Raw genomic sequence first — 24,835 nt, 5'->3', positions numbered from 1 at the left:
ATATGTTTTACTTCTTACAAACGTTTTTTCTTTATTCGTCCTCGTTTTCATTGATGCTTGTACATATTAGTGTGCATGTGTGTGTGTGTGTGTGCGTGTGAATCTATTCTTATTTTTTGTTGATGTTGTTTTTATTATTCTTAGGCGTTTTTCCTATTTTAAATTATTCGAAGAATTTTTAGAAAAATTAAAGCAATCATATTTTTGCATCTTTCACCTGCAGCTTATTCGAATTAGGTTCTCAGGCTTATTTTTGAATTAATTTATACAGTTATGCACTATTTTAGATAATATAAATAATGTAAAAATATATTACTATATAGATGTAATTACATATACTTAATTAAAAAAATTTTATGTCATTATATTGAAACGCAATTTCAATTCTTTCTATATTATTTAATTTTATTATACACAATGTTATGTTTTGCAATTTTTCCAGATATCTTACTATTAAAATTTTATATTTTGTTAAACAATATTTTTTAAAACTTATTTTTTATATTGATAATATTTTTTGTTATATTTCTGCATTATGTTTATCAGAATGATATACGAAAATTCATTGCATTTGTTTGTATCAGTAATTGTCTAAGTGATTAACATAATTTCCGTTGCATGTATTGTTGACAGCTAATGAAAAAAATACTAATCACAAGTCGAACGGCTTCACTCTAAAACCAGTGTGTTGTAAAGACGGCAAAGAGTGCACAAGGTTTGTATAAAACTTTACTTTGCAAATATCTATTAACACTTCGTTTTTTAAAAAAATACATACATATATATTACGACACCAAATTAATTATAATATAATTATAGAGGGCCTTTCATCACCGCTTTGGGCCAAATTTGGTGCCCCGATCATTTTGTCTGCGTTAACGCCCAATGCCGTCGTCCTCTTCAAGACATCGGCTTCGTTGAGGAAAAAGGACAACTCTATTGCGAATATTGTTTCGAGAAATTTATTGCTCCTACGTGTAACAAGTGCAACAACAAAATCAAGGGCGTAAGTACAGTATTATAAGTGACTTATCGTTGATTATGATTCGATATATTAATAATCCTTTTCATTTTAATGTACAGGATTGCTTGAACGCGATTGGAAAGCACTTCCACCCTGAATGCTTCAACTGTGCTTATTGTGGCAAACTCTTTGGTAACAGTCCGTTCTTCTTGGAGGAAGGATTGCCTTATTGCGAAGCTGGTTAGTATTTCCGCGATAAAACAAAAAAAAACGTAAAGTGTATCACGGCGAAAAAATATAATAATAATATGCATTATATTTAAAATACTTTTATTTAAGTTACATTTATTACATATTAAATTACATATTCAATTAAATATGCAAAATTATAAGTGGCAATCTTTTTCTCAATATAGATTGGAACGAGCTGTTTACCACGAAATGCTTTGCGTGTGGATTCCCAGTCGAGGTTGGCGACCGTTGGGTGGAAGCTCTAAACAACAACTATCACAGCCAGTGCTTCAACTGCACGGTAAATAATAATTTTTAGAAGAGTCAACATTCTATTTTTAGAAGTGTCAACATTCTATTTTTTATTTTATATTATTTTTACTCGTTTTTTAAAGCTTTATCATTTTTATCGTGCATCGAAATCTACAGGGAATCTCTAAATCTATTAAACCGATGTAAAATTATTTGAAGATTAATATGAGCGTTTATCTTTTTTTGTTGATGTATTAGATGTGTAAGAAGAATCTCGAGGGCCAAAGTTTTTATGCGAAAGGCGGTCGTCCTTTTTGCAAAAATCACGCACGTTAAAATAATCCTCGACTATCGATGGGATGACAAGAGGAGAAAAAATAGGAAAGAGCAAAGAAATGAAGGGAAAGTGCAACGAAAGAAAGAAGCATACAATGTTAATGCATCAATTACTTTATCGTGATTATTTTTTTTCTGTGTCTTCGATCAAAATCACTTTAACTAACCCTTTGTTAAATCCACAAGCGATCCTTCGTATAGCTACAAAAATACAGGATTAATTAAGGGTGATTTTGACAACGAAACTTCTTTATCACTGAGTCTAATAATAAATCGCAATATCAGTAAATGAACGAAAAATGTGACTATATTTATAGAATAGATACATCATAAAATATAAAGTAATAAAAATAGAATTTTAAAAAGCGATGGTTCAATAATACTAAATGATTTAAATATTAAATTTTTTCAGCGTCACCAATCACCTTAATTAATTTTACGCAATGCACACGAATACTACTAATGTCGCGCGTCGCCCAGCTACGAGAGAGATTTATTATTAATATTTATTACCTAGCTTAATTAAAAATGGCGCAGGAGACCATCAATCATCTCAACTCTAAAGAGTTCAATGGAGATCTATAAAATTTAATAATTTATTAATCTTTCATTCATATATAATCTTTCTAAAAGGTGCAGTCAAAAGAAACTATATAAGAAACTATATAAATATACAGTTTCCTTTAATCAAATATTTTTTAAAAAGAGCGTTAATTTTATCATGATTTTATATATGTCGCATAACTTTCGTTAAACATTCATTCATTTGTGCTCTTTAGAATTAAATGATCTTGCGTCTATTAACATGCAGTCTTGTTTTTAACAATTCCGTTTACGAATATTGAATTATCGTCATACTTTGCGTCATGACATTGACATCAACCGCGAGCGAACAGAGCAGAACAATTAATTACGTTGAGGACGTTTAATGATGTATCCTTGCACTTTGCGGTTCCCGTTTAATAACAGGAAGCCTAATCGCGATTCTAACAGGATTAGCGGAATATCTCGTAAAATCGTTCACGGCAGGAAACACTGGGACGATACAACACATAACGAACGAGCCGTCAGCGGAGTCGTCTCGATCATGGATCACGCAAAGGTCATCAGAACAATTAGTATTACGTGGGCATAATTTCGTATTTCCAAGGTGCATCGGAAAGTAGTGAGCGATAACAAAATCTCAGATAGCATTTCTTTGCTTGACAATCGACGACGGCGGTGCATCGTGACGAGAAAAAGAGAGCACAATCGTGAAAAAATAGAACAAATGATTGTAGAAGTCAGATTGGAAGTATGAATGACGAGTAAATGCGTTAATTACACATAAAGAGAGAAAATGATTACATGGTTTCTGAGCAATCAAAATTGCATGCGATGGCAAATTGCATGCGATCAAATTTTAAACACGTACAATTCCGATATAAGATTAATGATAATAATAAAACAAATTCAAGTAATTTGACTTTATTTGCTTTGTTTTTTATAAGATTTAGTCTTGTAATTATCAAAATTTGTTATATTCTTAAAATAGTCCAACAATTGCAAATTCTATTGTGGATATATTTTAAAATAATTACAAACGCAAACTTTTGAAATTAAATGTCACATTAAATAATATTATTATTTATTTTTAATAACAAAAGAATTAATTTAGTTCTAAAGTCATTATTAATCCATGAGAAATGTCATAATGTTTAACAAACAGTTGAAATTTGCATACTCGGAAATATATGCTAGTCAAATGTTGAAAATTCCATTCTTAAATTTATGAACATTTTTCATATAATAACAACAAATTGTTCTTAATTTATAGACGAAAGAAATATATAGGCAGAAGAAGAAGCGAGTAATATTAATTTATGAAAGTTAATTCGACATATTTTGTGCATGTAGATCGTTAAGGATTATTTGCCGAAGATACTTAATAGCTTTACTAAATCAACGACGAGCAAATATATAATCTTAGTGCATGCAAACTTCACCGTAAGTCATCCGCGAATCTGCCGTACCCTGGAATCAGCCGATTAAAGCCGAGACTGATAACAGGTTCAACATGCATTCGGGCTTTCATTTAATCAGCCGATCGATTTGCAAGTTAGAAAAACGAAAGGCTAAAATTCGCACGGTAGGAACGACCTGCTGACAATTCTTAACTCTTTAAACTCCTAACTACTGTAACCTCTACATCAGTCTTTTGTTAAAGAGAACTCTCTCCCTAAAATTGTCATTAAATTCTTTGAAATAAATTCGTGTTTTTAAATTTTTTGAAACATATATATTGAATTGTGTTTTAAATAATATAATAATCAGAATTCGTAATTTCGAAATTTCATAGTTTTTAAATTTTTAAATTTTCTTAATTTTTTGAAACTATAATATTTAAGTTTATGGTTTTTTGATGGGGGGGGGGGGATTATAATAATTAAATTTCTAGATCTACTTCACTACAAATATTCTTACAAATCAATGAAAGAAATCTTTTCCAGGATATGACGATACGCGGAATAAAATATTGTTGATTTCTAGTTGTCGGCTCTATTTTACGAAATAAGAGATTCTAATGGCAGATATTGTCATATTATTACATTACTTCTAATATGTTACCGATTGTGCCATCTGCGTGCGCTTCTGTTATTGCGTAATTATTCTTTCTTTGTGAATGAGAAAAGAAAGAGAAAAGGAGTATATGTGCGAGAGACTTGAACAGAACTCGTTTATTTGCGTGGAACGAGTATATAGTATAATTATATAGTATGTAAGTGTTTTAAGTTGCGTTGGGGATAATTCTGAAAAAAGGAAAGAAAGTATGATGTGCAAAGAATTTAACTTTACCTGCACGATCGCAAATAATCATCGACAACGAACAATCGATCGACTATCGCCGTTCGATCAAATCATCGACAATCATATAACGGCGCGGACCACGAAATTTCAATTTTTGTTTGGCTGACTATCAGCTGAGCATCGCACTTCTGTATGCGTGTTACGTGTTGCTTATGAAATAAAAGAAAATATTCACTCGAGAGTTCCAAGTTTCTTATCCTCTCTGTTTTGCTGACATTAGGATATTTTGGAATTGATTATTAAATTATTACAAATTTACTTGTTAAAAGATAGAATTTTAAAAAACATTTTTGTAATTTTTAATAATTTTATAGAAATCTGTTAACTCTTATTTTAAATACATTTAAACATATTTAAAATAAATTTTCAATATATATGATTATGTCTTTTTCCGTTTTTATATTAATTCTATACATATTTAACATCCATTTCATTGTATCGAGCTTAATTCAAAAAATAATTTGATCATCTAAATTCATAGTATGCGTACATATATTTACTATTTCTTCTGAATTTATTTATCGAAACGCATGTAAAAAGCGTTCTTAAGATTCTTTTATGAAGTCAGTTGAAGCAAATTTTACGGGAGATTTGCGTGTACAATGAGATATATAATAAAAATCCAGTAAGGTATAAAACGTACAAACAACCGTAATTATTTACGAGTGTTATTTACAACTGGCACTTAGTATTTTAATAACTAAGAATATTGATTATGTCATGAAATAGATTGAGAAATAGCGAAGAACCACGAGCATATCACAACATCAACTATCTTCTACATTTATCGACGATTTCAAAAGAGATCGATGCATGATTGGAATAAGATCTTCAATAAGAATGATCAAATCAATTCAGATTTTTCGATCAAAGTTGCTACTCTTTGTTTCATGGATTTATCATTAGTACGACCTCGCGGTATCTGTCTTCGAAAGAGACTGATGAAAGACAGTCTTTTGCTTCTTCAGAAATTAAATATTTCAGAATATTTCATAAATAAAAATTAGAGTTAGATATTAAAAACTTTTTAAAAGACTTTTATAAAAGATTAATTTTGGACAACAATACACTTCGATAAAAAAACGTATTGACGTAAAAAAACATATAAAGCAAAAGAAAATAAAACAAGTTAGAATCATTAAATTTTATATAAAAAAAGGTATTTCAAATTTCATATTTGCAAATATCGAGATTTTTATCCGAAATTTTCGAGTGATTTTTTAAATATAGAAATTCTTACAATTTTCCTTCTTGTATATTTTTGTAACTAAAATCCTTGTCTTTTTTCTCATTTGCTTCGATTCTAAATATAATATCAAATATTCTAGTGCCTAACTACTCCTTTGCACGGATGATTGCGGTAAAAAAAGTATCCGGTGAGGAATTTAATTTAACGCGAGACATTTGACATTTGACGTGAAGTCGTTGCGACGTCAGCTCGCCCTTTCGAACTTTTGTCGATTTTCCTATACCTGAGATATACACAGTCCTCATCTTTAAGTACAATCACCTAATCCGCAATTGTGTCCTTCACACATCCATTGGTCGTCAGTGAGCTCTAATTGATTGTTAAGCACAATCAATATAATGATATCGCACATCGTTCCGCAGTAAAAACTTTTTCATTTTTAATTTGGATAATCAAACGTCCTAATTAAACATAATTACTGAAATTATAATATTTTTTCACGAACTTTAATTATTCCCGCATTTATCGTCGCGTGACATCTGAATGTTCTTTTATCTCTGTCAGAATTTTTGCAAACATCGATTATAATTATCCCTCATTAAAAATGCGTCGACCATTAAAAGAGACTTTAAAAGCACGCGGAAATGTTAGAGAAAAGTTCAATCTCGCGTTCGAGCTGAAATAATTGAAACTGTCTTTAAAGCCTAAAATACTCATCGGAGACACAGGGTTGGATTAAGTATTTTATAGATCTCTCAGATACTCTAAATTAATTATAAATATTAATAATTAAAATGATATACATCTAATGTGAAAAACTTAAGAATATTTCCGAAATTTCTAAAATTCCCTTTAAAAATATTTTACTTTTTGAGACTATAATTTCATCGTTCTGATAATATTTTATTAATTAATATTTTACTATTATATTTACTTTGTTAAATTTTAGAGACAGGACTCAAAACAAAAGTCGAATACTTTTGTTAATTGTCGGAAAGTATTCAATTTAATATTACGCTATATGATTTCAATGTAATACTATATTTCAATTGAAGAAGTCTAGAGCTTTATTAGTTTTGCCACATGCATCCCTGTACCTTGACGAGAAAGAACGACAGTGCCCGTCGCGTGCTTCTAATAACCTTCCATAAATTCGAATTATCTAAATTCTCTCGGATCCTTCCACAACGAGCTGTTTCTGACCGCCTATTACATATCTCAACCGACATTCTCATCTAGCGGCCTTGCCGTCCCTTGCGGCAATCGTGGTGGAAAGCGCATAAAAGCTGCAAGCGGCTCACAGCGGTAGCCTGCGCACCTGCGAGAATCAGCCGAAAGCGATTGCGTAGACCAGAACGTGGCCGCGTACCAGTGAGAACCGAGATCCCGCCTTGTCTACACTAACCATCTCAGCGAGAAACTTCGCGGGGAAAAAAATAAGCTTCGATGTATCGAAGCTACGAACGATTCTCGATTCATCAAGTCAAAATGGTAGCAGAGTTGGCAGTAAATTTATTTACATCTGTTACCTCTGTGTAAGTTCTTTATAAATGTTAACAAATAGAATTACAATTCATAGAAAATAGTAATATTAATTTTAAACTTTTACATTTTGTATCCCATATGATATAATTTATTAGTATTTACATATACAACAAATTGTGATCTTGAGTATATTTATGTGTTATGTGTAATGATTGATTTCTACAAATTCATAAATAACGTAATATAATATTCATTTTTGCAGATAACTCTCAGTATATGAGAATTGGAATTATTGACAAAAGGTTTATCATCTGTAAAGGTAAGATTTCTCCTGTATATTACCTTCTATTTTGCTTATACTATAAGAGTTGAACGATAGACACAACACACGTGGTGTTGTCCACGATATATACGCTTTACATTTCAAAATATCCTCGACATTGGAGGATACTTGGTACATCTATATGACACACATGCTAGCATATTAATAGAAACACAACGCGTTATTAATTTATAATTAATATCGATAAAGTACTCCACGCTTAATTTTTTAATCCGTATTTATTTTCAATATGCAATAAATAATATAAAAATAAATAAAAACAAATCCACATTAATTATCTCTATTATAGAAATTTGTATTTTCAACAAAATTATTATATTTATTTAGTTTTGTGTTATTTATTAAAAAGCACGAGATAATATTTATTGAATTTTTTCGAAAACAAATAAAAATAGTTATTATCACAGATATTTGCATATTTTGTTTTATTACGAGCTCCGCAGTGAAGAAAATATGAAATTAAACTCTTTTATGTTTTGATAAAAAAAAACAATGGTTTTAGCTATCTACAAGTGCTACTTCGAAACAATAAAAATGATAGCGTAATTAACTTATCAATGCGTTTGCTAACACAAAATATTTAATTAATTTAATTATTCTTTTTCTTAGATTGCATATTATAATGAGCTTCTTAAATATAATGCAATATCGACGTAATTAAACCGGAAGTTCGTTGTATCTCAAAAAGAATACGATGCTTCGGCATGGCAGTAAAATGTATGGAAGGGCCTTTTGTGTTCAGACTAAATGACAACGGTACCGGACCGCATCTACTTGTACAGGTATAATTGGTTTAGATGAAATTCCTACAATCTCAGAAACGAACGATGAAGTCCTCGATAAAGCACAATTTAAATCATAGACTAATTGTAATTCGATTGTAAATCTGCACGTCATTCATTCGGCGTACAAATGCCGATACGCGGCTGTACGCGTTGCCGCGCGATGGATCGCGGATAATCGATACGATTCGACGCGAAAGGTCGTCGGCTTCGACGGATAATGTAATGTAATATACCGCGATAAACGCAGAGATAGGCCTCCTCTAGCTTTAGTTTTTTTATGTCCCTTAGAATTTATTCACGGCATGGTTACAAACTTAGACTTAGCGCCCTTGAACCAAATACTTTTCAAGGTATGCGATACATACATGCATACCTGCAACGCGCCTCTGCGTGCATTTGCCGCTTTTAGACGCGATGATTAGGTAAGTGCGACATGCAATGGTAAAAAACAAAAGTAGAAAACTAAAGGACTAACAATAAGTTGAACTTCGTGAAAATTTCCGGCGCCAGATTTGTGATCTCCGTACTATTTCATATTTTATAACTATTGGTATGCTCTGTTGTATACATTACAAAAAGTGATTAACAAGTATTAAGTCCAAGTACTAAGTATAGACTATCTTACAATTGAATTTTAATGGTTGATTCTTTCATTTGGAATGTATCGTTTTTTAATAAAATTTCGAGAGATCATTTAATCACGAAAATTGCCGTGAATTTTTTACATTCAATAATTAAATCAATAATAATTATCAAGAAGATAAAGTCGAATTTATATAAATAAAATCTTGCAATTTAATTTATTTAATACAATTAAATATTTATATGACCGCTTATAATGTACAATTCTTACAAAAATACTGAAGAATATACTATTTATAATAATACGGAAGAATATACTATTTATTTTTTGAATATTAAAAACACTGCTGTTCAAAATAAGTAATTTTCAAAATTAAATTAGATTTTCTGTAAGAGAAGTTGTTATTTCCTCAATATTTTAATTTAAAAAATAATAATATTTTAATTTAAAAAAATCCTGAATCTTTTATTTGAAATTTACATTAAAAATCAAAATACATCCTGTGTAAATATTAAATTATTATTAAAAGAAGTGATAAGATTTAGAAAGATATCACACATTGTTCTTTTAATTGATATTATTTCTTCTTAATATTTTCTTTTAAATATATGATAATAAGTGTATCGATAATGTAGCACAAAGTTAACATGTTTTGCAATTAGTCAACAGTAATAAAAATTCCATGTCAGTCGAAAAATTTTTTGTAAGTGAATTGTCACATAATTAAACTTCGCATTTACTTTGGAAATAACTTCGCGTAATTTATTAATTAAGACTTATTCGAAAATTCGCATATTGTTATTATTTAAATAAAATCTAATTTTTTTCATCCAATTCGTTAATTTATTACATTATTTGTTTGTCTTGGATCATTAACGGGAAAAGTTAAAAGAGAGCAAAAAAAAATTGGATTATTCCAGAAAGAAAGACTTAAAAAATAGAGATTTGTCAATAGTAATGTGTAATTCGTGATTTATACGATGGTTTGCATAAATGTATGCTAAAATGAACTCTGAAGCTACGAAAGTAACTCAATTGTGTTTCACACAACGTGTGATTGATCAAATTAAATGACATTCTGAAGAGAAAATATCATACTTTCGAAGTTTGCATGACGCAGGAAAATTTGTATCATGTTTAAGAAATTATTTTTGTTTCCAATTCGAAAACAAAAAGACAATTAAATTATAATAAATAAAATACATTTTTTTGAAATTCAAACTGCAGAAATAAAAATAATCATTCTCGAGTTGCCTAAGTGCTTCGTAAATTTATTTAGAAGTTATTTAGAAGTAATCTCTAATTACGCGCGTAATTAGAGGTTACTTTTAAATCACTTTAGAGTCGAAAATAATGATAAGCTATAAAATCTTTTAAGTTTATAAGTGTATAAACTCTTTGTTTCTAAAAAATATGAATTTTATGAGATGATTTAAAAATAAATTTTTCAATTAAAGAGATCTATCGTGCATACCGATTTAATTATAATCAGAGGCCTTGGTTCGTTTTGATACAAACAGTCATCCCTAATGTTCTAATAACACGACAATAAATCAAGGGCGGTCGTCGCTATTTTCGTGCCTCACCCTCGAAAGTTTTGAAACTTCAGAATGCGTAGATATCTGGAATTAAGGAATGCACTTTCGGTTACCAAACTGAAAGTGATTACACTCTATCAATTTGGCCAAATAGAGAAATCGATGCAACACATCTGTGTGAATTAAATAGATATCGATTATGATATTTTGGTTGTAACCTCTGGTATAAGCGCATATTTAGCAAGATTCTAAAATAAGTCGTACTCTCTACGAATTTATTTGTGAGAATATTTATATATCTAGAAATCGATTGCATCGATAAAACTACTATTTTCATCCAACGTGGTCATTCTACGAATTTACTTCAAAATTACGCAATTCAATTTTAAATTATTATAAATCTGTTAATATAAATAAACATATCGATCGCTGTCTTTTCGAAATTGATGTACTCACACAAGAATAACGATTGCGTTTCATCATGACGTTTAGCGTTTCACGTTGTCGCAAATAATACAGAAAAGATTAGTTGCTTTTGTTGTTGCCGTCTGACAGCAGAAAAAAATGAGCACTCACGCGTATATTGAAATCTGAGACGGATTATATAAGTATATAGTATACCCGGCCCTCGGAATAAACATCGACGTAATATCAGCCATCCTTTCGCTATCGCGGATGTTTTCTTTTGTAGGTTTGCACGGAAAGGGGATGGCGGGAGTACGCCGGTGAAAATAATGTATTCAAAGATCGATGGAATTTATGGTGGCGGTCCGGCGGTTTCCCCACATCACATTACAGGCCATTATTCCCCTGCCAGGTAATAACGCAATATCTAAGCTAAGTTTTATGAAATCTCGAATTCTCTTCAAATCGTAAACAACGAACGATCAGGGAAGGGATCGTTCTTTCAATCCTTTCCTGAAAAATCCTAATTTTCTTATTATGTAAATTTGTATTTTTTTAAATCATTGTGATTCTCCCAAGTTTATCTACAAAAGTTATTATAACTTTGACTTATTAATATTTGTGATAATATTTGATGCTCTATCCATTTTTAATAATTAATTTATTATTAATTAATTGATTATATAATTTTTTAAATTTAATATAAAATTAACTATTTATTTCACACATAATTTTTCTAATTATCTAAATTAAAAAATCTCTCTTAATTAAAAAGAATTGCTCAAATAGTATGTCGAATTATTTTTCGAACAGTTCGTCAATCGAATACCAAAGGGAAATTCCATCTGTCGAAAGGATAAGCTTATCCGTCACTTAAAGTGCATGAAAAAAGTCCATGGTGCGATATATGATTTCAGGTACATAAATAAACTTTTAATTAAGTTTGCCTGCGTTAGCATAAAGCTTTTTTCTTGTAAAAATTATTATCTTCATCAATGAAATTGTTTCAAATATTTTTTCAATTAAAACGTGTGAAGTTAAAATCGAATTTTTGCAAAAATTCTCAATAAAATATAATTATTATTTCTCAATAAAATATAAATATATATATAGTAATAATAATAATAAAAAATTGCAAGTTGAATGTAAGATTATCTCTGTTTGATATTTATTCATCATATTAGTCCCGTAGGATATAACCTGCCTTCTGAATATACAAAATTGGCCGAAGAGTGTAGTCGTTACGAGAAAGATGATAAAATTTGGATTTGCAAACCGGTCGGCCAAAGTCAAGGGAGAGGAATCTTTTTATTTCGCGTGAGGCTTTTAAATGGAAATCGAAATACAAATCGTATAAATTAGATAATAAATATATTTTTTCAGAAATTAAGCGATCTATCGTATGACAATGCCGCGGTTGTACAAAGATATATCGAGAATCCTTTGCTAATCGGAGGATACAAATTCGATCTTCGTTTATATGTATGCGTGCCATCGTATCGTCCGTTAACGATTTATTTGTACAAGGAAGGTCTGGCTCGTTTTGCCACTGAAAAGTTTTCCTTGGAGCGATTAGATGATCCCTTTCGACATCTCACAAATTTTTCTCTAAACAAACTGGGACCAGGTTATTCAGAAAAGAAAGAACGCATCGGTGCCGGTATTTTTATACGTTAACTACCTTCTTTATTAATTTTATTATATTTGTATTCTATACTGCACGCAAAAGTTAAAAGAAGATTTAAAAATAATACACAAATTTTTTTAATTTTTAGGATGCAAATGGACATTTAGACAATTGCGGAGATATTTCGAACAGTCAGGATACTTTGATTGGATTCTGTGGCAGAGAATCTCCTGTCTCGTAACTTTAACAATTCTAAGTCAAGCAGCAGGCATTCCTAAATCTTCGAATTGTTTTGAATTTTTTGGCTTCGACGTGCTGATTGACGAAAATTTAAAGCCGTGGCTTTTAGAAGTAAATAAAGTGTCGTTTGAAAAAACAAAATAAAATAATTGAATCAGATAAACAATTTAATAAATTCCAGGTGAACTTAAGTCCGGCTTTAAGTAACGACTGCGAAGTCGATTCAGAAGTGAAAAAACCCCTGTTGCATGATTTGTTTGATTTATTGGGTCTTCCAGTATGCAATACCGGACTCTCTCTGTTTACAATCTGGTCCTCTCCCGACCGCATCGAGGAGGATGAGGGCGAAGTGTCTTCCAAATTCGGTCGTTCCGTGAAAAAGAGATCGAAACTCGGACGAGAAGCTGAAACTTTTCTAAATTTTTCCTCGGAGACCCAAGCCACGGTAATAAATCGCGAGCGAATCTTCTGCCTTTTGTACAATCGAAATTGCACAAATAATATATTAAATTACGACAAAAAAAGAAAAAATTAATTCCAAGTAAAAAAACAAAACATTTAAATAAAAATGATTAATACTAATATCGAGAAAGATTAATATGTATTATTTATTCAAAAAAGGAAAAATAACATATCTTGCTGGTAATTGCTGTAATTTTCTTTCAGTTGCGACAATCACCACCGGAAGTTTGTCCTACTACCTGGCCACGCCATTACAACCAGCTGTTAATGGACAAATACATACATCGATATAAAGGAAATACGATCGAGAATCATGCGTCATCGCCGATTTGGGATAATGGTAGAGATTGGAGGACTTCCTGCGTAAGAGAAGGCGGATGGATTCGTATTTGCCCGTTTATTCGGATGAAACATATGGAGAATACGGAATATACGAGACCGTCACCCAGAATTGTTGAAAATGAAATCAAGAACATGGTCCTGTCTATACAAAAGTAATCTTTAATCTTCGATATCTAATTCTTTAATTTTTATGAGTTGTCTCAAAGCTATCGAGAGCGAACTTACAATTTTTTTCAAAAAAATTGAAATAAGTGACAACTCTAAGTATCGAATAAAAAATTAACGCATTTAATTATGACAATACAAAACTATTGAAGTATAAATACGAAGTATAAAAATGTGTGCGACAATCTTATAATAAATTTTTCTTTCAAATAGATATTTAAAAGCTGCAAAGGAAGTGCAGCAGAGGAACGAAAAACTCACGGACGAGCAGTGCAATGCTCTTTTGCGAAAAGCACTCGAATTAAATACAGAAATTTGGCTGCCAGAAAAGTAAAAACCTAGGAGTCTGGATTTTTTGCTCACGATGTTCAAATTTATTTTACGCTTGCTCATATATAGTGTTATTTTAAGAAATATTTCGTATGATGTTTAATGCACATTATATTAAACGTGCATTTTTTCATTCCATCGATCTTTACTATACATCATATTTAATATATATTTAAAAAGTAATTGTAATTATTCATTAAGCAGTTAGATTCGCATTGTTAATCATTTAGCGTTAAATGTAGCCATCTCATGCTCAATTTGCAAATAAAATTATTTTATTACTACATCATTGTATTAATTCAATGATAATAACAACTGCAACATTATAATTGATTTTTCATAATTTTTTTTGACTTCGTATTGTTATAATTATTCAAATTTTTGTGAGCTTATTATTATTATAACAATATTTTTACCTCTCTCTAATGAATTATTTGATTTAAATCATTAATTAATATTAAATAATTAAATTATTTACTAATATTTTTTATAATTTTATTATTATTACATAACAATTATTCTACACACAAATTTATTCATTATTACAGATGACCACATTTAGCATGCCAAAATGCATCTAAAGAATCACATTACACGGATCCTCTATTAATAATAATAAATTAAATTTCTAACTCACCAAGCGTTTCGTTGATCCGTATAATTACTCTTTCAACTTTCAGCGTTCGGCTAATTCTTCCCACTTCATTTGCAACAACTCGAATTTCCGGAAGAAACGCGACGTTCTACATACAATCATGAATACAAATTATTGTTACAATCAATCGCGATATCGTTAAATGTGAGATACCTACTTGCATATACTATATGCGTGTATGATTTAAAAATACATAACAAATGATAAAATAATAAATTGCATTCGCTTACCGGTCGTGTGCGTTGTTTTAACAAGTCGTGCGATCACTCGTGTGGTCCCCGATTTATTCGATAAATCTTTGGCGGGCGAGAATTCGTTATCGCGACGAAAATACGTAATAGCAGACGATTGCAAATGCGGATAAGTACGACGTGACGATAGTCCTAAACTTTCCTTCCTAATCCCGATGTAAAATTGGGACATGTTGTAAATTTTTTATTAAAATTCGCGAGAGAACGCGTCCGCAAGTCACACTCGATCCGTAGTAGCTGTAACTAACATGGCCGCCGAGCATGCGCGTTGCATACTTCACGTTTCTATCTGTAAATTGAACGCACTTGAACGCAACGCATTATTCATACATACTTTTCGAATACGAATTCTATATATTTGTATCACTTTATCATGTATTTTTTATCTTTAATCTTTCAAATATATCAAAAAGATTATTAAAACAGTTATATGATATTGCTCCCTTATTATAATTAATAAATAACTCAAAAAATTAATTTTTCAAGAAAAAAATTTGTTTTTTCAAATAGCAGCGAAAAAATATACTCGAAATATGATTAAAATATTTTTATGATTTTCGTTTTATAAAAATTAAAAAAAAAATCACTTTTTGAATTGTGACGATTTTAATATCTAAAAAATACAACAAATAATCTAGAATAATTCAAAAGATATAACTCAAAATATCATCAATAATTTATATTTAATCTCGATATTTATATTTTACCTTGATCAGTTAAATAACTAAATTCTTTATCGAAATCATTCATGGTAATAATTCAAAAATCATATACTTTTTTAAGGGAACAAAATATGAATCTATAGGTATGAGCTTTACATTTAATTTCCTTTATTAGGCCTTGTTCAACAAAATATTTCAAATGTTGAATTTGTAAATTTATTTTAAAGAAATGGGGAAAATGATGGTAATTTTGGCATTACGTTATTGTTTTTTGACAATAAATTATTATAATGAAAATCATCTATAAGAGGATGGAGAGATTTACCAAATCAATCTCGGTTTATTTCATGTTTTCTTGAAAATGTACATTTATTAATTCACTCCCTTCGCTGCTAATCTCTTGTCACGTTCTTCAGCGATCGACAGTTTCACACCCTTATCTCTTGGTAAGCTTACATACGCCTTTGTGCCTTTACCAATGATGAAAACGTTATTCAACCTACGCAAACAATTTACATTATATACAAAGAACAATGCAGATTGGACAACTAAAAATCTTATTTTCAGTACCTCGTGGCGAAAGTATGCCCTTGAGCATCTTTTATGTGGCAAATGTCAAAAGAACCAGGGTGACGCTCGCGACTCACGACAGTACCAACGCGACCCAAATTCCTTCCTCCGGTAATCATACATAAATTACCTGGCAATCAAGCAAAAGAAAATTATGCTCAATATTTTTTTCTCGTTAATTCATATTTCTTCAATTTCATAGGCAAATAATTACCAGAATCAAATCTGATGGAATCCAAAATTTTGCTAGTGGCGATGTCAAGATGAATAGTATCATTAACTTTTATAACAGGGTCGGGATATCGAATTGTTCTACCGTCATGCGTAACTAAAAACGGTATTCCTTTAGGACCAGTCTGGACGCGCTTTACCTTGCACAATTTGTACTATAAAATATAACATCATATTATAGATACATTGTAAATACATAATTTTTATGCTCTTCTTGGGTAATACAGAAAGAATATGCAATTCAATCTGTGACCAAAATGAAGAACTTGCTTTACTATTGGCCATTTTTTGACTATGATATTCTTGATATTGTAAATACCATAGCTTCGATAAGGCCCCTTTCTATCATTAGATGAAAAGAGTAGAAATTGAGTATGCAATAATGAATTACCTTGGCTTCTTCAGCAGTAATACGATGGGTAGTAAAACGTCCTTTAACGTCATAGATCAAGCGGAAAAATTCACCAGTTTTCTCAATTGTAATAACATCTAAAATGAATCATAATGATATTAATCCACAATTGTTTATACCTACATCTCTGTATATAAGCTACAAAATATTTTTGTGCACTTCTTGGGTAATACAGAAAAAAATACATAATTTAATCTGTGACCATTATGAAGAACATGTTTTATTATTGGCCATTTTTTGACTATGCTACTCTTGATATTATAAGTATCATATCTTCGATATGGCCCATTTTCATCAAACATTTTATAACATAAAAGCAGAAAAAGTATTATAATAGATACAGGCTATGATCCACTTAATGCTATGAATGTTTTGAAATTCTTTGCTTAATCAATTAGCAAAATTCTTTCTTTTAATTGATTAATTAAATGTCGAAGCATTTGTAATATTAAGTGGACATGAGATATCAAAATCACTCACCCATAAAACCAGCAGGATAATTGGGATCAGTGCGAATCTTTCCATCAACCTTGATCAAACGCTGCATCACGATCTTAGTAACTTCGCAATTTGTCAAAGCATATTTCAATCTATTACGGAGGAAGATAACCAAAGGAAGTGATTCCCTGAGTTTGTGTGGACCAGTAGATGGTCGAGGGGCATACACACCCCCCAGTTTGTCCAACATCCATGCTTTCGGTGCATTAAGACGCTTGAGATGCTTCTTTGGACCACGAGCCTGAAAAAATTTTGTATTATATTAAGAATATTTTGAAATTAAATATAATTAATGATAAAAATTAATAATTATTTTCCCGATTAAAAAATTAATGATATAATTAAAAATTAATAAGATTTAAGTCAGACTTCAATTGAATAAACATAGTATTGTGCAATTACAACTGTAAGATTCATCTGTATATTGATGTAATATAAACAATTTTCTCATATAAACACGAAATTATTGCTTTCATTAAACTGATAACACCATGGTTACAATTTATAAAAACAATTATAGATAATATTTGCTGAAAAAATTTAAATCTATAATCATACAAAATGCAAATATAGAAAACAATTGTCAAAACTAAAACTTCTTAGCACAAAAATGTAAAGCTTTAGTTTACATTTTTGTGCTAAAGTAAAATTTTTAACACCATCCATGCGATTAGAATGAGAAATAACGAACGGTGTTCGTCGTGAAATTTAGGTTAACTCTAAATTTAGGTTAGTTGATATTTATTCCATTTATGTGAGTAAATGGAAGTAATTTTAATTTGAATAAAAATATAATTTTTCATGCATTGCTATAGAATAATTTCGATGGAATCGTAACACGATAGATTCCATTAGAAAATACCAAGAAATTCGGAAGGAAACAAAACGAAGCAGTGTGACACGTCGCAATATCACTGTCGTTTTCACAGCACCAGAACGCATTTAATATTTCATAAATATACCATCCGACGCACAAAAATGTACACTACCTATTTCTTTTGCGTATCAAACAGATTCACATCATATACGCGTGATTTAGACAGATTTCGCGATGCCTGACAAACTTACCATCTTGAAACCCTAAGCGGAAAGGACACGAGAATTAATATCGCGTGCTCGCATCAGAAAAATGAGAAAAAAACGTTTGTGACGCCAATGAACTGCAATGAACGCAAATGGACGCCAATGCAACGATATGACGACCCAGAACTACGCGACACTAGATGGAGTCTGAACAACCAATGAAAATTATCAGAAAAGCGAGGGTCTGATTGGTTATCGTCTTTGGTTACATATGTTTTAAATTTCATCAAATTTATAATTAAAATTAAAATTAAAAAAGGCTTAAAGATCAAATCTATAAAAGAATATAAAGTCACTGAGAACCGACATTTGTACTTGTGTAGTCAAAAATAAGATATATGTCAATCACCACGTTTCGACCATAAGATTAGGTCATCTTCAGTGTAACAATTACTCATCGGAATCAAAATTGATGCGTTGTAACACAATGAGGTAAATATTAGGTCATCTAAAAAGTATCCGCGGTACTTTGTCACTAGATATATGACCATCAACACACATCTAGTGACAAAAAACCGCGGATACTTTTTAGATGACCCAATATTATCAATGAATCATCTCTAGACCGTTATCCAAAATTAAGAATTTCATTATCGTCTATTGTACTTAGTTGGACCCAAACAATAATTTAATCATTTAAATTGTGCTCAGCATAACGATGATCTGTTATAATTATAACAATGTCTTGAAATTCAGACATTGTCTTGAAATTCTCTTTTCTCTATCCCTCATAATTAAGTTGTCCAACTTCACACATGGCGAATCGACAAGTCGCCGTTCCTGATCGTCGGTAATCCAAGTAGGGACTCGATTGTGTATTTTGAAATGAGGTGAAAATTACAAAAATGAGCAATGATTACTAGGTATTGACCAATTAAATTATGAATATTCTAGTGAATTTGTTTACTTTTGATTTTTAATTTTTATCTCATTTCAAGATACACAATAGATCCCCTGAATAACAGCAACATCATCAAAATGACATTAAAATAAATCGGAAATTCTTAAAAAATGATCATTTTGATATCATTTTAATGATTTGTTGTTCTGCTTGTAAATGACTACGGCAAAGAATGTGTTAATAAAATATTAATAATATTTTTTATTACTAAAATAATTGTGCATAATATGTGTGTATTATTGCAATAAATATACATTTATAGTACCCATACAATATTAATAATAGATTCAGTATTTATCGTGGGTGTTAAACTATTGTAAATAGAAATTAATTATTAATCAGTGGCTTAGTTTCCACCAAGGATTCGAACCGAATCAGAATGTAAGAACCAACAAACTACAGTCGAGTACACTACAGTCCCCTGTTACAGTCAAGCGACAATAATGTAATTTGCTTTTATTGGTCAAATTTTAATCTCAATTTTCAATGCATAATGTGATTTCGACTTTAAACACATGGCGGACCAATCAAAAGTTGTTTAAAGGTTGTTGGAGTCCAATCTCTTACTTATCTAGACTGTTGTATATAATTCGTGCCGTAGGATTCAAATATAATCAAGAATTGTGCTCAGTTTAAAATCTATACTATTTATAGCGTTCTAAACAGCATCAAGTGATAAATGTGAAACGCGCCGAGAAATCACGAGTATGTATAATAAATAATAAATAGAATATATATATAATAAATCTTAATACATTAACGATACATGAATTACAAGCAAAGATATTTTTCAGAGCTGTGCGAAAATTGGATTGTCAAGGCGAACAAGATGAGAGAAAGGAGGAAGAAAATCAAAAAAATGATTAATAAACGCGAGTTGATCGAGCGCTCCATCGATGACGAATTTCGATGGCGTCGATAAAAGAGCGACCGAGTCAAGGATGGACGAACGGTCAGTCGGTCGGTCTCCTTCAGTTCCCTCGATGCGGCTGCTAGTCGAACTAAAGTTGGAGTAGTCGATCTCGTCCCCTATAAAATGTGCGATTGCGATAATATGGCGGAACGCGTACCCGCGCCGGTATTGCTCTGCCTATCGCAGTGATTTACGCTCGTATCTCAAACTCTCTCGAAGTCGTGAAAACGCGTGCGAAACGCACGCGAGCGTGTACGTACGAGTCGCACGACGCCATTCGCGTATATATATATATATACACACACACACACCACATATATATATATATTTTTTTTTCTCCTTTCTATTCTTTCTCTTTTTCTCAATTCTCGGAAGTTGCCCGATCTCGGTATACCTCAAACTTCGGATATCTCGCGGTCTCGCGTACCGCGCACGGCGCTCCTCGGCGTCGACCTCGAGTTATTATCGATCAGCATCCCGTGTCGGTGGCGATGTGCCATCGCGGATGATGGAGCTGACGCTGGCGCGCGACCCCTTCGTCGGCCAAGCCGCGTCCTCGCGACACGTTCGTTTGGTTCATTGCTGAACAAGTCAAGTGGAAGTGCATCGTTCGATCCGCGGAGAATCCGCTACGACGCTTCGTCTCCGCCCGTCCGGTCGCTGTCCAAGGTAAGTCATAAATGCCGTGCCGACGTCGGCAAATATATATTATTACGCGACATGGCAATGCCAAATCGCGAAATTCGTGACTTTTGAGTCGATTAAAGTGTCATATTTATACAACGGTCATCCTTTTCCCGGAAGAGCGTTTCTTTATCTTTCTTTTATCGGGTTTACGGTAAGAATGCGATGTGAATATTAATATAAAGTTATATGTGAATTGGTACCGCTAATAAAATGGCACTGGAAAAATCGATTGTACAATCAAAACGCATAGAAATGCAGTCACGACTCTTGTCGACTGGCGTCGTCCATTTAGTTTTATCTACATTTTATGTATCTTTGTTCATATCAAACGATATGCGCAGGAGACATATTCATTTTGTTTTAATATGCTTTTATAGTCTCTTTCGAGATAATGTTCTACTTAATGTCGACGGACGTTATTACATTGTGTAAATTTTGAACGTGATTATACATGACATTCTATACATAAGTCTAATACACACACACACACATATATATATATATATATGTGTGTGTGTGTGTGTATGTAATTTATATATTTACTTTTTAAAACTTTTAGAATGAATCTCATTTTAAAGAGTAAAATTTTATTCTAAAAATTGAAAACTGAGCCATTCTTTTTCAAGACTGGTTCAGTTTTCGCACTTTGGCGTGAAATTTCACTTAAAAAAAAGTTAGAGAATATCTATATATATATTTAGTTTATAATCATATTTCAATATTATTTGCATATAATACACTTTATTGAATATTCTATTTACATTAATATATATTTAATCTATCTCTTAATTATATTTCAAATTTTCTCTCTCTTCTTTTATCGATAAACATTGCTATTTTTTAAGAACTATATTGGTCAAAGTTATATTTTTTATTTAATATTTTTTACAATTGATAGTAAATAATAAACCACGTAACTACTAAATAAAAAACAAACACGGACTGGATCTATAAAAGCGGCGTATTTTTTTTTAATCTATATACCTCTTATTTACGAACTGACGGACATTCTTATATTGACGCGATGACGATGAACCCAGTGTTATTTCGATGAGAAGTCTGATATCGATCGGACGTTTATCCTCTTACAATATCAAAGTTGCTATACGCGATAGTCTACGCAATACGCTGCGTACACTTTTCCGGAGATATTTCTCGTCGAGCGTCAATCCCATGACGTGAAATCGATCCGGATCACATCTTCGACCTGGATGCGATTCTGTGTTCCTGCGGCGGTCCGCGGCATTCCTTTCACTTCGCTGACAACTGGCTTGCGTCAATGATTGACAAAGCACGCAAATTGTTACGACTTCTTTAGGAGATTCGCGCGAGAAAATCATCTCGACTTTCATAGCGTTTTTTTTTTGCAAATGTTTATATAATATATTAACGAAATTGTCGGAATTTATTGCTTTTTGACAAAAAATGAGAGTAATAAAACATTTCTTGTTCTGACTCTTAATATCTTTAAAATAAATATGAATAATAAGATTCTTAATAATTAGATTAAAAATAAGATTCTTATTTAAAATAAATTAATAATAAGAAAAGGCTGCTGAGAGCAACATAGCAATTATTATTAGCATGTACAATTTTAAACATTCAAACAAGTGTATTTACTCAAGTGTTTTCACTACATGATTTCGCTACATAAATATTTCGACTTTATTTAATATCTTATTAACTTTATTTAATTTATACAGTTGATAACATCAAGGAACATATAAAAATTTTCTCTTCGCGGTCTTGATTGCTACGGTATTTTTATGCTACGCAAATATAATAATATCTACGAATTTTAAGCTGAATTTTTCGTCACGTGTTTGAATTTTAAAATCGCTTTACAACCACTCGTAATAATTTACGAGCGACTCACGCGGCTTGAAAAATAAAGAAAATAAAAAGGAAACGAGAAACGACTAAAATTCTAAACACACAAAAATTCTCGCAAATACGTATAATGCAGAAAATTCATAATTCTATTCTCAATAAGCTCGACGCTTTGTTTTCATCAGGAGAGCTGAGAAGAAAAGTTGATCGACGTTATTTTTCTTGCTTCTCTAACGAACAATCGTAGATATTGATTAGAAAAAAATAATAGAACGTTCAAAAGACTCGCGCCCGTTGAATGTTGATAAATGCCGAGTAATCTCGCGCGTCCGTACCTCATTATCTTGCATCGCAAGGCTTCATGTATTATACAATCGATAAATACCCGTCGTACGAAAAGTTCGCTATTCAAGTGACGGCGTATGTATGCGTGCATATGCACGGATATATGCATGCGCTCGCTAGTTTACGTGATATGCGCAACGTTGCATGCGGGGTCATTGCCCGCACGTGTTCTATTCCCATCACTAATACATTCGCTGACAAGGAGCGGCAAAGTGCGCTTCGGGGTGAAACGAGGTGTTTTTTTCGTGAATATGTAACACACACACACGCGCACCCACATATACACATACGCACACACAGCGCGAGATAACAAGAAAAATTGCGGAAAATTACGTGATTAAATTACATTTTTTTATTTATTACCATCTGCCAAATTAACATCGCATTCAAAATCGCGGGAGCGATAATTAAATTATTGAAGTATTAATAAAAAATTAACGAAAAAATATCTCGTCGCATATCGCAAGTTGTAGAACTGTTTGCGTAACACCTGTCTTCTTTGTACTGAAATACGCATAGTTGCGACCTTTTTTTTATCGATGATGAAAGAAACATTTTACAAGCGTTCTCTATATTTATTTATTGATTAGCTATAATTCATTCAAGACAACAATTTTTGTATGTCAAGTAATATTTTTGAACATTTCACGATGATTTTATTTTTTACTATAAATTATTATTTATATTGTTTACGAGCGAAAAAGCTTTTGCTCTTTTCTTCCTCATCAGCTTGATGAGAAAATTATCTGACTTTAATCAAATGTGTTTTGAGACATTATAATAATAATTATAATAATTATAATAATAATTATATATAATATTAACTCGCATCTCTCAATCTTTATAGGTTGATTATATTCTGAAATTTCGAAAATTTCTCGGTATTGCGATATTTTATCAAACCATTCCCAATCATTGTTATTTTTGTTATTATTATTTACGAGCGAAAGCCATTGCTCTTTTTATAATTTGACAAGAAAATTGTCCAAGAATGACACTTTGATAAAATGTGTTTTGAGACTTGAAATTATAATTAATATGTAATAATTAATAATAAGTTGCATCAATCTTTATTGTTTGATTATATTCTGAAATCTATAAAATTTCTCGCGATGTTTTTCGCGATATTTTCTTTAGAAGCTGGAATAAAAAGAGAATGTGAAAGGCGATAAAACCCCAGGAAATATTACGCAGCGCAAAAGCATTGCTGCGTATATAGAATCCCAGAATGGTGAGGGAAGTGAAGTCACTCCATTCATGGGATTCGTTGGCTTTAATGGGGTCTCGAGGACGAACAGGGAGGACCGGGAATCCTTTCCTGCGGGGAAAGGATTTGAAGTTGAAGGTCACGCATCCCCTCGCGAAAAGTTACGCACTTTCGAATGCAATCGATGCCGGACGTTGCATAGAGAATTACGTTTGAAATGTACGTCTACGTGGTGCAAAACGTTACGTAACTTGAACCGCAAAAAGCAGAGAGCTCTTTAATATTATTCAATAAGTTGATGAAAGATTCGGAATGTTGGAACCTCGGTTGGAATTTTACAAGAGATTTTCATAAATCAATTCAAAAGACAAGAAATTTATGATTAATTGGGAAAATACGACTTTTATAACTGCATTCGTATAAATTTAATTTTTGAATCATGAGGAAATTGAAGTGATTAAATGAA

The 24,835-nt window shown here is 31.4% G+C and overlaps 4 protein-coding genes and 1 non-coding gene across 10 annotated transcripts in view; 3 read left to right on the top strand and 2 right to left on the bottom strand.

Annotated features, from left to right (window-relative positions):
- Positions 1-4,809, top strand: part of LOC105153507 (PDZ and LIM domain protein Zasp) — a 37,835-nt gene extending 33,026 nt beyond the window's left edge. For all 3 annotated transcript variants that reach the window (XM_087409582.1, XM_087409584.1, XM_087409583.1), the window contains 4 exons: positions 820-1,006; positions 1,084-1,204; positions 1,381-1,496; positions 1,706-4,809. In XM_087409582.1, coding sequence (XP_087265708.1) covers positions 820-1,006; positions 1,084-1,204; positions 1,381-1,496; positions 1,706-1,783 — 502 coding nt within the window. In that variant the 3' untranslated portion in view covers positions 1,784-4,809. The remainder of the gene's footprint in view (positions 1-819; positions 1,007-1,083; positions 1,205-1,380; positions 1,497-1,705) is intronic.
- A 134-nt stretch (positions 4,810-4,943) lies between these two features.
- LOC105153473 (putative tubulin polyglutamylase TTLL2) lies at positions 4,944-14,755 on the top strand. The gene is made up of 11 exons (XM_087409589.1): positions 4,944-7,354; positions 7,567-7,623; positions 8,257-8,429; positions 11,245-11,370; positions 11,772-11,875; positions 12,143-12,275; positions 12,342-12,618; positions 12,734-12,936; positions 13,007-13,270; positions 13,492-13,781; positions 14,008-14,755. Exons 3-11 carry the CDS (start codon positions 8,352-8,354, stop codon positions 14,126-14,128), a joined length of 1,596 nt encoding a protein of 531 aa, XP_087265715.1. The 5' UTR covers positions 4,944-7,354; positions 7,567-7,623; positions 8,257-8,351; the 3' UTR covers positions 14,129-14,755.
- Positions 14,756-15,996: 1,241 nt separating this feature from the next.
- On the bottom strand, positions 15,997-18,612 carry RpS4 (ribosomal protein S4). Its single transcript, XM_011068359.2, has 6 exons — positions 18,472-18,612; positions 17,386-17,644; positions 16,885-16,982; positions 16,477-16,648; positions 16,263-16,392; positions 15,997-16,191 (listed from the first exon to the last, which is right to left on the bottom strand). The coding sequence occupies exons 1-6, from the start codon at positions 18,472-18,474 to the stop codon at positions 16,065-16,067; spliced, it is 789 nt and encodes a 262-aa protein (XP_011066661.2). The 5' UTR covers positions 18,475-18,612; the 3' UTR covers positions 15,997-16,064.
- On the bottom strand, positions 16,695-16,834 carry LOC147908593 (small nucleolar RNA SNORA16B/SNORA16A family). The gene has a single exon (XR_015546294.1). It is a non-coding gene; the product is annotated as a small nucleolar RNA SNORA16B/SNORA16A family (small nucleolar RNA).
- Positions 18,613-20,414: 1,802 nt separating the features above from the next.
- The window catches only part of LOC105153477 (protein FAM13B), a 54,848-nt gene continuing 50,427 nt past the window's right edge, over positions 20,415-24,835 (top strand). For all 4 annotated transcript variants that reach the window (XM_011068361.2, XM_087409130.1, XM_087409127.1 and 1 more), the window contains exon 1: positions 20,415-20,969. The gene's annotated coding sequence lies outside the window, so the exon portion shown is untranslated. The remainder of the gene's footprint in view (positions 20,970-24,835) is intronic.

This window comes from Acromyrmex echinatior, chromosome 9 (genome assembly GCF_024713525.1).
Source record: "Acromyrmex echinatior isolate Ae372 chromosome 9, ASM2471352v2, whole genome shotgun sequence".
Classification (NCBI taxonomy): domain Eukaryota; kingdom Metazoa; phylum Arthropoda; class Insecta; order Hymenoptera; family Formicidae; genus Acromyrmex; species Acromyrmex echinatior.
The sequence above is the reverse complement of the archived record's forward strand: the minus strand, read 5'-3'. Positions and strand labels throughout refer to the sequence as shown.